At 34.7% G+C, this 14,725-nt stretch overlaps 1 protein-coding gene across 2 annotated transcripts in view; it reads right to left on the minus strand.

Annotated features, from left to right (window-relative positions):
• The window catches only part of LOC150078517 (uncharacterized), a 257,309-nt gene that overhangs the window by 167,513 nt on the left and 75,071 nt on the right, over positions 1-14,725 (minus strand). The window contains exon 2 of one of the 2 annotated variants that reach the window (XM_090384325.1): positions 6,637-6,788. The exons of the other annotated variant lie outside the window; for it this stretch is intronic. Coding sequence (XP_090240451.1) covers positions 6,637-6,788 — 152 coding nt within the window. The remainder of the gene's footprint in view (positions 1-6,636; positions 6,789-14,725) is intronic. 2 annotated transcript variants of the gene reach the window in all.

Below are 14,725 nucleotides of genomic sequence, written 5' to 3' on the forward strand. Positions count from 1 at the left end.
AGAGTTCCACAAATACCTTGAAGTAGAAACAAACAATTCTAAACTTTGTAGCATCGGTAAGAACCTACAAAGTTTCCACACTAGCAAGAGTGCATAAAAGTAGAATAAACATGGTGATGTAGAACCCATGCTATAACATGAAAACAACAAAAAATAAAAATTAAAAAGTAATACTAAGTAAACCTCTGATTATATTTAGGAAGGTACAAAAAATGCAGTGGATTTTTTGTACTTTCACATGGCAAAAACTTCAAACAAATAACAGTCTCATTGCTTTCAAGAGGAACTTCACAGGTCCAGCAACATCACTGCAGGGTTAAAAGAGAAGTAAGCTTTTGCAGAAACAGGTGGATGACTCAGATCATTCGTCTTCAGAAGTGTCTGCAAACTTCTTAGAAAAGCAAGATAGTCCTTATAGCGAGATGATCAAATGAAGGATAACCAAGCATTTGCCAACAATCATGTCTGTCTGTCTGTCTGTGCCCACCAACCAGATATAAAAAAAGAAAAGAAAACATATGGCCATGGTTAGAGCTGGATTTAAGCCTCCCCTTTAAGCAAAGTGTAAACATTAATACTGAAGACAGAGTTTAGAGTTACATAAATGAGTGAATACAATTAAAATATGATGGAAAAAAGCGATCATCTGCCTGGAATCACAAACCACTACATGCAGCAATCAAGAGAGAGAGAGAGAGAGAGAGAGAGAGAGAGAGAGAGACAACATTTCAATTAACTAAAACTGCTGAAAGATCAGATTGAAAGACCATGGTCTTATGCTATGCAACAATAATAAACAAAAAATAATTAAAAAGAAGGAATGATCTTTAATGAAGTTTGCTGCTAAGTTGGTTATGAGTCACTGTGGAATGGCAATTTTCGGCTGTTTACTGCTACCAGTTTAGTTAGCATTGTTTATTATGAGGTAACAAAAACCCTGTATAAGCCTCATTATATCAACAAATCAGAAATATTGAACTTCAGTTTTCATGCAAAGTTAAGTTTTATGCCTAGGTGTTTTGACATTTGAAAATTTTGATTAATATTAACCTTCGTCAAGATTTTGTTGGATTTAGCCATTTATTCTACACAAATGACTCACCTTCAGCTTGAATCTTTCTTGCAGCAAGAACTTTTGATGAACCAGTAAAAATGGCATTTTCAGCTGTCTCATTTTAATTAATGTGTGCTTTTATTTTAATTTGAAAATGCATTGTTTAACAAACTGGTGTAAAACCTCTCTTTACATTATCATGACTGCTACTAGATTATGTTTCTCTCAACTGGGCCTATAAAATTTTTGTGTGTGCTGACATTCATTGCACATGAAGATTCAAGCCAAATTTTATCAAACATTATTGCTGAATTTTTCACAAATATTAATGCTTTATAATGTATTAAGGTTATCACCAAGTCCACAAGTTTTTCTGAATAGTTAAGAAAGTCAATTATCTATTCCAGTTGCTTATGCTACTTGCTGTTTCCTGTTGTCTTTTTTTTTTTTTTTTTTTTTAATTAATTTTGATACTTGTATATACAGAATATTACATGTGATAATTTTTAATGTATGCTCTCTATACCCTTACATGGGCTGTAACTGAGCAAGCCACTCTGTATTACTATGTACTTGAGGCATTTACAGTGTCTTGTCTGTATTGCACTTCTGTCAATTCAGCTTGCCATATATCTTCTGTGTGTGTGATAAACTGCTTCATGTATTGTTGCATAACACTAGGCCAGATAGGGCAACCTACAAACTGCATGCCACTTGCAGCCTACGCAGATCTTGTTAGCGGTCCAACTTCCAATTTGAAAAAAATATATATATAAATAAAAAAAATAATTAAACAACTAGTTTGAAAAATCAGAAATAAAGCCAAATACAAACAACATTGTTTTTTCAAAGTGTGTGTTGCCAAATTTCAGCATGTAGCATTGTTTTCACCATGATTTCCTTTCACTACATACATTGATATAATTGACTGTTTACAATACAATCACTGATTACCATTAAAATATATATATATATATATATCATTTATTTATTCACTCATTGTATACTAGCTCAGTAAGTTCTCGATGTGTTATTCCTCTTTGAAAGCTATCTGACCTAGACAATTTTATATAGCATTGGTTAAGTTTATGCCTAGTAAAACATCTTCCCTTACTCTTGTTTATATGTTTTTCTCCAAAAAAAAAAAAAAAGCTTGGAAAGAAGTGTACTGGCATACAGTTTGAATTTCATGTTATAGTTTTATTATAACATCTATAACCCAGGTTTCAGCATGACAGGAATCTTATTTACCAGCTTATATTAACTGCCTTTTAGCTTTAATTTAGTGTGGGTAAGTATGGGTACTAAGGCAGTTTCAACATTGATTTTGTCAAGATAAACATTTATTCATTAACATAAAGTTTATTCATTCACTAACATCAAAGTTATTTTATAAATTTAAAATTTTACATAGCAAACAGTTAACATAAAATTCCATTACATAGCAAAAACGTTTTATAGCACTGGACATGGTTTGGGGGAGGCAGCAATTTGGTAGCTTCTGGACTTGGCCTAGTTGGCCCACAAAGCAACTTCAATGTGTGGAAATTGCATCAATCAACAATTGCAACCCAGTGTTCACCCCAGAAAATTTTGCCAGCCTGGTGGCATTATGAAGTAGCCGGGTGGGAAAGTGTAATACTTCACAATATTATAAAATTTTCTGTTATTTATAAATGTGACTTAAGCGATCCAGAGCAAAAATTAATTGCATAATTTAACATTATATGCTCCTATCGCATTGATCTCGATTGCATAGTATGTTCAAATCAATATTGATTGATAATAGTGAGCAGTACCATACAGTACCATGAGAAATGCTTAAATTTTAGCCGGGCAGTATCAGCGATCATAATATTAAAAATTAAATTTAAGAAAGTTTTGTATGCTGCACACAAACTAATTAACACTAGGCACTTAAAGACACATTAATTCAATTTACCACATAAACAGCTGCTAAGAGAACTGGGTATTAGGAGTAATTCTATTTCTACCAGTGTAACATAGTACACATTCACACGTGAGGAATTATTACAGTTTGAAAATGGAAGAAGGTTATCAAATTGTAGCAGTGTGCTTAATGATTTTGTAATAACTGAGAGCAAAGTGGAGGAGAAATTGTTGAAGTTAAACATAAGAAAGGCACCTGGGGTGGATGGGATCTATCCAGTTATATTAAAGGAGGCGGCAAAGCAACTAAGCAAACCCTTAGCCATAATTATGAGAGCATCCTTGGATTCAGGGGAGGTTCCCACGGACTGGAGATGTGCAAATGTATCCCCAATTCACAAAGGAGGTTCGAAGGGTGACACGAGTAATTACAGACCAGTTAGTTTAACTTCTGTTCCGGGTAAAATAATGGAGTCACTGGTTAAAGATGCATTGCAGGATCATCTAGACAAGACTGCAGCAATAATTCAGACACAGCATGGGTTTGTTAAGGGAAAGTCTTGTCTGACAAATTTGATTGGTTATTATGATGTGGTCACAAAGGAACTGGATGCAAAAAATAATTTTGATATCATATACTTGAATTTCAGGAAAGCTTTTGACACTGTTGCGCATGGAAGACTACTGTACAAATTGGAGCAGAATGGTATTAAGGGTAAGTTGCTACAATGGATAAAAGGATGGTTAAGTGGGAGAAGACAGAGGGTGGTAATCAATGGGTGCTGCTCTTCGTGGACTAATGTTATTAGTGGAGTCCCACAGGGTTCGGTGTTGGGTCCACTGTTGTTTTGTATATTTATCAATGATATTGATGAAGGTATATCAGGCTTAATGTCGAAGTTTGCAGATGACACGAAGGTTGGCAGGGTTGTTAATGACAGTAATGGCAGTGTGCTACTGCAACAGGATCTAGATAATTTGGGCAGATGGGCTAAGAAGTGGCAACTGAAGTTTAACCTTGACAAATGCAAAGTACTGCATATGGGTAGAAGTAACCCCAGAGAAACGTACCAACTGTGTGGTACTACACTTAAGGTGGTAGAAAATGAAAAAGACCTGGGAGTAATTGTGCAGTCAGATATGAAGTTTTCTGAGCAATGTAGACAGGCTGCTAGGGCAGGTCATGGGGTTTTGTCAATGATATATAGGAATTTTGCTAGCAGGGAAAAGGAGGTGATTGTCCCTCTGTATAAGGCAATGGTCAGGCCACGCCTTGAGTACTGCGTACAGGTCTGGAGGCCTCATTTTAGGAAGGATGTAGATTTGCTTGAGCGTGTACAGAGAAGAGCAACACGATTGGTGAGGGGAATGAAGGGATCCTCTTACCAAGAGAGGCTTAAGTTCTGCAAATTGCAGTGGCTGGAGACTAGGCACCTGCGCGGTGATCTGATCGAGGTCTATAAGGCCTTGAATGGGTTGAGCACGCTGAATTCTGATGGGATCCTCCCACTTGTTCAGAATACGAACCTACGGGGACATAAGTTCAAATTAAGAAAGGATAGATGTAGAATAGATGTGCGGAAATTTGCCTTTAGCCAGCGGGTGGTTAATTGCTGGAACAAACTTCCACCTGTCGTTGTGGAAGTTGATAGGTTAAATAAATTTAAGGAGGAACTGGACAGGCATTTGGAGGGTATGGTGTGATTTTTTTTTTTTTTTTTTTTTTTTTTGGCTGATGCTGCATAAGCTCCTACACTTGCTTTCTTGCATCAAGTGCCACTACTACTACTACTACTGGTCATTATGGTTAGAGGACCAAAAAATAATTTGAAAAGCATTCCACATGTGAAATGTGATACCTCTATTAGAAAACCAAAGAAACTACAAGGGGTAAGACCTTTCCTTACTACTATAACTTGTCTCAAGTCTGAAATGTTAACTCATTATCCATCTACAAAAATGAAAAATCAAAATTCTCATAACCATCTACAACTATTTATCTAAACAACTACAACACTAGTTAGTGTAATTACATCATTACTATGTAGTTAATTTTAAGTTAAAATGAAGTATTTATGTCTGGCATTATTATAACATCTCATGTTGTGAAATCTTTCACAATGGGTTGCCTTCTTATATTTCAAACAAGAACACTTCCCCATTAGGGAAACCTATTGTTACTTATTCTCAATTGAGTACCACCACCACCTAAATGGCACCATTTTGAAGCAATTTGGCCTCTCACTGGCAAGTAGTAGATAGGTACCAAAGGTATAGGAGCTGATGACCCAATCGTGACTTATTTACACAACACAAGTGATTCCAAAAGGTGTACTTCTTAGAATAATAAACTTTTAGGGCAGAAAGTACCAAGAGGTATAAGGACTGAGGACTCAAATGTGACACATTTATACAATACGAGAGGTTCCAAAAGGTATACTCCTTAAACTAATAAAATTTTAGGGCAAAAAGCCTCAAACTCTGACATTGGTTAATGCAATTGCATAATCACTACCTAGTTGAATTTTAAGACAAACAGAAGTTTGGTATCATTATTATAACATTTTATATCATGAAATCCTTCACAACAAGCCTTTCTCATAGTTTGAGGCTTTCTGCCCAAAAATTTTATTAGTGTAAGAAGTACACCTTTTGGTATTTCTCATATTGTGCAAATAAGACAACTAGGTCATCAGCTCTTATACTTCTGAGTAACTACCTGCCCACTGATGAGAAGTCAAATAGCTTCAAAATGGTGCTGTCTGGGTTCTGGTACTCAGCTGTGAATAAATAAAAGTAGACTTCCCTCAAAAATGAAAGTTACTTACTCGAAGTATAAGAGAAAAGCAGCTTGTTGTGAAGGATTTCACACACGTGAGATGTTATAATAAAGAAAGATGCTGAACATACAAACTTCGGTTTGTTTTAAAATTCAACTGCGATGAGTATTAGACTAGACAACTAAAGATCTAAATGTTTATTTGTTCTGGGGAGAACCTTTACTTATCATGAATCTGACAAATTTCAGATTCATGGTGAGCAAAGCAGTAGTAATATTTGTAATAAGCCAGTAAATATATACATTTCTAAGAAAGCAAAGAGTGTATGTTAATTTAAAGCACTCTGCCCACTTACTATAGCCCTGCTAACAGCATATAGAAATTAGTTATGTATCACTGTCTTCTAGGAAACAAAACTGTTATAACAAAGCTGGAAAAAAATACAAAAAAAAAGTAATAAGTCTGACAATGGAGTGGAAAGCAAATACCTCATCAGACGCCATCCAAAATAGGAACTGTAATAGTTAAATGACTTTAAACATTACTATAATTACACCAGTTAAACCTAATTAATATATAACCAAATTTACACACAAAATTTACTGCACTCCATAAATTTATGCAAAGTTTCTTCTAAAATAATCTGTGCTAATATAAATTTAAGCAGTTTCTGAGTGAACTAGGAAAAGCTAGACCAAGGTTATTCTCATGATGCCACTGCTTACAATATATAAAGAAATAAGCCCACATGCCAACTATTGCTACTTACTACTACATTTTAATCATGCAAAACAGCAGAATTAAAAAAAAAAAAAAAAAAAAGAATGAAGAAAACAAATGGAGTCAAATTCAAGAATAACAATAACATACTGCTACTAGCTAGAGCAAGAAGAGCATCATCCTGCAGATTACCTTTCTGAAGGTGGGCTCGCAGGAGATCCAAGTCCTCTCGAAGTCCAAGGTGTAGCCAAACCAACGTTGCCAAGGCCACGACACAGGCAGTAACCAGAACAAAGAGGCAAAGAGGCAAGCAGGCCGCACACAGCCGCAATGGATTCCCACCCCTGGATGATAACACCAATGGAGAAAAAAAAAAAAAAAAAAAAAAAATGGACTAAACCAAATAAAATGAGCAGACAAATATGATAATAATGACACATTACCAAGAATTTCTAACAAAGAAAAAACTAACTAAATAAAATAAACAATAAAAATAACCAAGTTTGATACTGATATTCAATTTTATTTATAACTATCATCCCCTCTTCTTCCTCCTAACAAAAAAGAATTTTCATTACGATACATCACGGGATTAAATATATTTTTAAGGATAGTAAGAGAAACTGAATATTCATCCAAAACCAGTAATTATTAACTTTGTGCTACTGTAAGTTACTACATATCTCTGCATGCTTACTCTTATTTAAAAAAAAATAAGAAAAAAAAAAAGAGAGAGAGATTCATAAAATATTCTGACTACCAGAAGAAAAAAAGAATCTCTGATAATGTTAGATCTCATTTAGACTATTTTTCACCTAAAATAAATTTAAAATGAGGCAAACAGTACAGAACATAAGCTCAACTTACCTGTAATTTTTTACATACTAATTTTCCTACTTGACTTATGACTAAATACATGAAAGGACCTCATATACATAAAACCTATATAAATCAACATCTTTTTAAAGATAGTGTTTCCCAGTTAATGGCTTACAAGAAAAATTTTGTAAAGGTGTCTTTTTTCACTTTCCTGATTCCATAGACCTTAATCTTTAGTTTTTTCTAATTTAATTATATAAGGATATAGGAACTATTTACATTTTACATAAGAGAAAGGAATGTCGTATATTTCTAAACTCCTGACAGCTATCAATCAAAATTTAAGAGAAACTTGAGCTCGTTAATATTACAGAAATGTAACAACATTTCTGTAACAGAAATGATTACATTTCTACATATAACTGTGGTCACATAGTCTACAGTAGGGCTTGCAAACCGGTTTTATAAAACCGGTTAAATCGGTTTTCATATTGAGTTGTTAAAACCGAAACCGAGCTTCTAAAACCAGATTCGAATATTTTCTTAGTTAGCCCTCGAATATAGTTTTTTGTTACGCACATTTTCTTTTGTTTGTTCGTTTGTCTGGATCGTTCAACTGCTTTATGTTTTAAACATGTTTTTTTTTTTAAATTTTATTTTAAGGTACGAATCTCATGGGCAAGTGGCCCAAATCTAGGAGGGGTACCTTGTATCTTCCCACCTGTATCATGGCACGATGCAGGTGTACTCATTTATGACTGAGTGAGTCGGAGCGATAGCGTAAAAGAAAATGCTCAACATTTATCCGTTTCATCTATCTTGTTCGCCAGGCAAATTATGGAACGTGCCTTATTGATGGTTACCCACTAGAAACAGATTCGCTGAATATTGAATCAAATTTCGATCGTAGAAAGTTTTTTGCTTCTTTATTCCTATTAAATTTGCGATCAAATGTTCTCCAAAAAGCAGCTTCACCAAATTTAGCTTTTATGTAATTTTGAAAATACAATAGATTTAATTGGGGGGAAAAAATTGCAAGTAAATAAATAAAAAATTTCTTTCGTGAAAATTTTGAAACTTGCCTCGTTTAGACTCTTCATTCAGTGCTTGCAGGAGTAACGCATAGTATTGTGCCTTTGTTATCTTCAATATTTTTATTTAAAATTGTCGGTGATATAAATGCCTACTAATTAATATTTATTACTCTTAATATGTCTAAGATGAAATCAAATGTATGGAATTATTTTGATCGAAAAAGCAAAATAATTCCATAAAAGATGAAGCACAATGTTCAAAATGTCAAATGATAATGAAGTTGTCTGGAGGATCTACATCATCTTTGATGTTGCATTTAAAGAAAATGCATCAGATTGATATTAAACAAGATAACAGTGAACCTCCCTTAAAAATGGTAAGAACATTAGAAAACTTTATCATTAAAAAAATCTATGGAAGAAGAGATTTCAAAATTAGCTGCTTTAGATGGATTTTCTTTTAATTCAATTGCCAAGAGTGAATCTATACAATCAAGCCTTCACCTTTAGAGAAATAAATACGATAAATTACCACCAGCCTCAGTGAATGGAATTAAAAATATGGTTCTGAATTATTATAAAACTAAGAAAGAAGAACTCATTCAGCATTTCAAAAATTCATTGGTTATGGGTGCATGATATTCATTGACTCTAGATGAATATACGTCTATACAAAATAAAAGGTATATGAATATAAATGTGCATTCAAAAGACAATCACTGGTCGTTAGGTCTTATTGAGATTAATGGTTCACTTGATAGCAGAAGAACTGAGCAAATTGTGAATGGACACTTGAAGGAATTTGGTTTGAACTTGGATGAGGATATTGTTGCCTGCACCACTGATGGAGCAGCAATGATGATTAAGTTTAGCAAGCAAATTACGCCTAATCAACAATGTAAAGCCCATTGTATACATCTGTCAGTTATAGATGTACTTTATGAAAAAGCAATCAATTATGGTGCCACAGTCTGAGTCTCCCAAAGACAATGAAGAAAATGAAAATAATAAAGAAAGTAGTGATGATGAAGCAGTTGAAGAAAGACAGCAAAGCATGCTTTATCAAACCGACTTTACCGATGAGCTCATTTATTTCTTCAATCCAATGGCCAATATTGCACAAACTATTAACAAAGTCAGAAAAATTTGCAAGCTTTTTCGAAAATCGCCTACCAAAAATGACATATTACAAAATTTTGTTAAAGCAAAATTTAATGGGAAAGAATATAAACTTATATTAGATTGCAAGACTAGATGGGATAGCACATTCTATATGATTGAGAGATTTTTGAAATTGAAAAACTGCATTCCAAATGTTCTATGTGCAGTACTGTCAACTGAAGCTGTGTCTGACGATGACTGGAAAACACTTGAATTGCTAAATGAAACTTTGCGACCAGTTAAAATGATTCTGAAGGCTATAACCTCAGAAGATACAGACTTACTTAAAGCAGAGCCTTCAAAAGAATTTCGTCTTGCTAAGCTTGATACAGCAGAAAACCCATTTGCTTTAAAGTTTCACCAAAGCCTTTTGCAGCGTTACAATGCAAGTACGAAATTGCCAAACTGTAGCTTTGCTGAGCTATCTACAGGACCCCAAAAAGTTTAGGAAAGAAGATTCAGGTTCAAGAACTTTTGATGTTCCAAGCAAGTAAGTTTTGAAAAAGCATGCTGAAGAGATTTATCAGAGATTATTTGCAAAATATTCCGAAGGAGTCTTAGCGTTGAATGGAGAAACTGAAAATAAACGAACTGTTCTTTTAGAAGAAAACAAAGACTTGTCTAGTTCCGATGTTGGTTTATTACACTATCATACTCATGCAAGAGTATAATAGTGTAATAAAGAGATTAACTGAAGAGTCTTCAAAATATCCGAGTGAATTAGAAATCAGCAAAGAATTTAAAATTTTGGAGGCAACTAGCAGTAGAAGTGAAAAGCTGGAGAAAGTTTATAGAGCACTGCTGACCATTAAACCAACAAGTGTCCAATCTAACACTTATTGGATCACTGGTCTCTTTAACACAAAAATAAGGTCAAGTCTATCGGGAAAAATGCTTAATATACTGTGTTTTTTAAAGGATCATTTTCAAAAAAAAGCTGAGCAATAAATAAAGTAATTTCCCCAAGCTGTTTTTTTGCACATTATTTTTATTTATTTATTATTATTATTATAAGGCTTATTATTTTTTTGTTTACTATACGAGAAGATAGTTTTTATTCAAAGGATTTGAATACAATTTGTAATTTTGTATAATCTCAAGCTAGTTACTTTTTTTTTTTGGAGCATTTTAATTTTTTAATTTTTTTTACTATAAGAGGTGATAGATTTTGTTTAAAAGATTTGATTATGATTTGTACAATCTACCCAAGATAAAATAAATACCTGTGTTATAAGCTTTTAATTATTTTCCCTAAGTCTGAGCAAATTGGTTTTAAAACCAGTTTTAAGAGTAAACTTCGGTTAAACTCTGTTTTTAAATTTCTCGGTTTTATGCAAGCCCTAGTCTACAACATATAACTGTAGACCATGTGACTACAGTCTACAATTATATGCATTTAGGAAGTCTTTATTGTCTGAAAGGGTTTAGGCTTCATTATTACCCTTTACAGCGAGTAGATACCTGGAGTTTTAAAGCAAATGAATATGAGCTTGCATATGGAGAAAAGAGGTGTGATGCACAGCTGTCTCAAACAATGGATCATAAAACGTTAAAAAAATTAGGAAGCAGTTAAATATTTACAAAATTTTGGCTTGCATTAGATTCAGTAATAACTTGTAATTTATGATAGATTTCTGCTAGACTCTTACAGTATGAATGAAATACTGTATATATACACGCAGCCACGTTACAGTATAACAGTAATGTAAAGCTGTCAATAAGAACAGACCATTTTGAAATAAGTTTTAAAGCATTCATACAGAGGACATTTCTATACTATACTATATTATATCAGTCGAAAATTTTTCTAAATTTACATTCAGAATCTGGACTCTCTGCAGTTCAGATTTGGCAGAAACAATATCTACTCGGTAGAGCCTTGTTTTCACAGTGCAAAGTGATGGGCCAGCTCCTAGAGGACCAAGGGGAATCCATCAACCACATGCATCCGATACATTCAGAGCAGAGATTAGCTCTACAAGGATCTGCACTGTGATAATAAACTTATGTTCTGAATCTTGTCTGGAAGTCTAGTTCTGAAGTGTTACAGGGATGGGACATCGATGTTTATATGCCACCCACAAAAGCCAATTCCCCAGCATACAGATGCTTTAAAGTAATGGGGGCTGCTGATCCCTATATTTCAGTGCCATATGGAATTGCTGGATACAGGAATCATTAAATATAATTCTCGATGTCTGAAAGATCATAAATACACAACAGATGTTGCTTCATCTGCAACCTCAAAAGATATAGCTTGAGGTGCAGGGCTTTCTATAAGAGTATAAAAATTGAGGTTTGGGTCAAATATTACACCCAAATCCGTAAGCTTTTGGAAGACTAGGATCTGATATTTTTTTTTGATATTTGGTTTTTTTTTTTAGGAGTATTAGCAACTAATGCCATATTGCCCCGGGAATATGCAGTGGTCATTCCCTGACCTTTCCGTATCCGGTGGTGATGGACTCGAACCCCGGTCTAATCAAGAAGCGTATGCTACGCACTGCTCCTCCTTCCCACCTGGCTATGGAGGCGCCACTAGGACCTGAGTTCCACGTAGAATGGGAATTATCTGTGGAGGTTTGTTCTTCGGGGAGTACAGTACCAGAGCTAATTTTGATGGATTGATTTTCAGTCCCAATTGGGTGAAGTATTCTGCCATCTGGATGAGTTTGTGGCTTATTTCAGTAACATGTTGAGTGTTTCCTGGCTGAAGATAAGTATCACCAGTTTATATCATCCACACAACACAGAATATTTCTTCTGCCAAAGGCAAAAGGGATTCTTGAAAAGTATCCCACCTCGAGGAACTCCCACATTAACTTATAGTATAGGTTTTGCCACAAGTTTAGAGAAGCATCCTTTCTTGAAAGAGAGAGTCAAGAAACAGAGGACCAGGGCTGGTTTTGGCCTGTTAGCCACCTGCATGCTAGAGATATTTAGCCGACCCTATCAATGCGGATCGGTAATAATGATATTTGGCCGACCCTATCAATGCTCACTCGGTAGTAACGAATTTTTTGCTGTGAAAATGTTGAAAACGGTCGACAAGAGAATTGACTGTTGGGTGAATATTTAAATTAATAACGTTCGTGTGCATTTCTCTCTTTATTTTATTTTCCGTCAACAATTAAAACAATGATGTAATCGCTTTAAGATTAATGGAAAGGGAATAAAGGCCCATTAACAATGAAAATTAAACATAACATAAGCATAAAACCTTGTACCTATGTTATTTAATGAAACCATTCACAATGAATTACGTAAGTGTAACCTTAAACTAATCATAAGACATTAACATGAACGTTTGCAAACTCCAAGCTTTTATGATTTTGTTTACGTGGTTTAAAACAAGACACAGTCATAGAGGTTATGGAAGTCCCATTGTTGAATCCTTCTCTGGTTCAACAGATGAACCCACCATCGCCTGTGCTTGCACTTCTAAGTTTCCTGATGCAAAACACATAACATGTATACTTCGGCGTTATTTATAACCATAAACTGAACAGCTATATCATGCAAACATCAATTTTTTGAAGTATGAAAGAAGAGCATGTGTTTCCATGGTTACCAAATATGTTTATGTTCCACTGTGAATGTTGGTATGACTTCTTGATTTTACTGTAACATTTGTTACGTTATTTTTATGTTTAATTTATTAACATTGCCACATTCGCTATTTCATCGCCGACCACTATATTAAAATGATATTAAATTACATTTTAATTTTATTCTTTAAACTGCACTATCGGCCGCCTTGCATGCACTGCACACCTACCAGAACCGGACATGCAGAAGACATCTCCTTTAAGATGAAAATTTTTGTCACAAAGACAGAGAAAAATGGTTTTGTCGACCACATCAAACAGTTGCTTCGATATCCAGATATATTAACCCCAGGGGCTCACATCTGGTGAGTATAGGCATGGCATACCCAGGGTCCTGAGCTGAATATCATCATTCTTCTCTTTCTTGGTGATTCCCTTCTACTTTTGTCTCTCCCCCCTCCCCTCGGGAATTTTTTTTTTGGCTGGTGCAGCAAAAGCCTCAGGTTTCCTTGCATCATATAGCTAATAATAATATCACTGCTAATTTGGAATTTTCATTGAAGGCAGCCAGGATGTTGGTAACTACCAATAAATTTATGCTGGTTGATCTATTTTTTAATCCCACAGTAGGTTTGCTCTACTTTGTTAGGCAGAAGCTGACTGGTTGTTGTTGTTGTTATTTGGTTTTTAGGAGCATTAGCAACTAAGGCCATATTGCTCCAGGATATGCGGTGGTCATTCCCTGACCTTTCCGCATCCTTCGTATTTGGTGGTGACGGGCTCGAACCCCGGTCTAACCAAGAAGCATGTGATACGCACTGCTGCTCCTTCCCACCTGGCTACGGAGGTGCCTAGCTGACTGATGACTGCCGGTAGAATAATTTTTAAAAGGATTTTCAGCAAGCAAGATGACTTGATAATTGGCCCAAAATGGCTGACTTTTGTTGATGTTGCTGTTTTCAGGACTGATTGAATTAAGTATTAGTTCCATGTATTTGGAAATTATTATTATTACCAAGTTATAAACAATGTAGGAGTGGATCAAAGTAGAAAAGAACTGAGATTTGATAATGAACTGCAAGATATTATCTGCACTTGGCGTTTGATGGGAGGGTGTTGCCAGCACCATTTGGGACTGGTCTGAAGTTGGGAGTTATATTTACTTGGCTGCTTCCAAAATCTTGTAATACGGGTTAGCCAATCTTGAAGATCGATTCCTGGTGGGAGTGTTCCTTATGCATATAACACACGTTTCCAGTTTAGAACAGCATAGGTCAACCCTTTTTATTTAAACTATTTAAAAGACACCATCTGTCACATGTGACACCTCCACATTCACATGTAACTCCTCCATTTAAACGATGTACATATTAAGTGCAATAGCATCATTAATGCACAGCCATTTCTGAATAAACAGAATATTTATAAGGCGGCATCGTTTTAAGTTATATCTCATATTGTGAAGGTATTCACAATATGAGATATAACTTAAATTGAAGGTATTCACAATATGAGATATAACTTAAAACGATGCCGCCTTATAAATATTCTGTTTATTCAGAAATGGCTGTGTATTAATGATGCTATTGCACTTAATATATACATAGTCTAAATTCGCTCGCAGCTTGAGGCTTTAACCCTAAATGTATCTTAGTCCTCCATTTAATTATTTTAATTTTTTTTTTTATAAATTAACATTAAACCAACCAGGATTAAAAA

The sequence above is a fragment of the Mastigoproctus giganteus genome, chromosome 11, assembly GCF_048544385.1.
Source record: "Mastigoproctus giganteus isolate SK-2022 chromosome 11, ASM4854438v1, whole genome shotgun sequence".
NCBI classification, from domain to species: Eukaryota; Metazoa; Arthropoda; class Arachnida; order Uropygi; family Thelyphonidae; genus Mastigoproctus; species Mastigoproctus giganteus.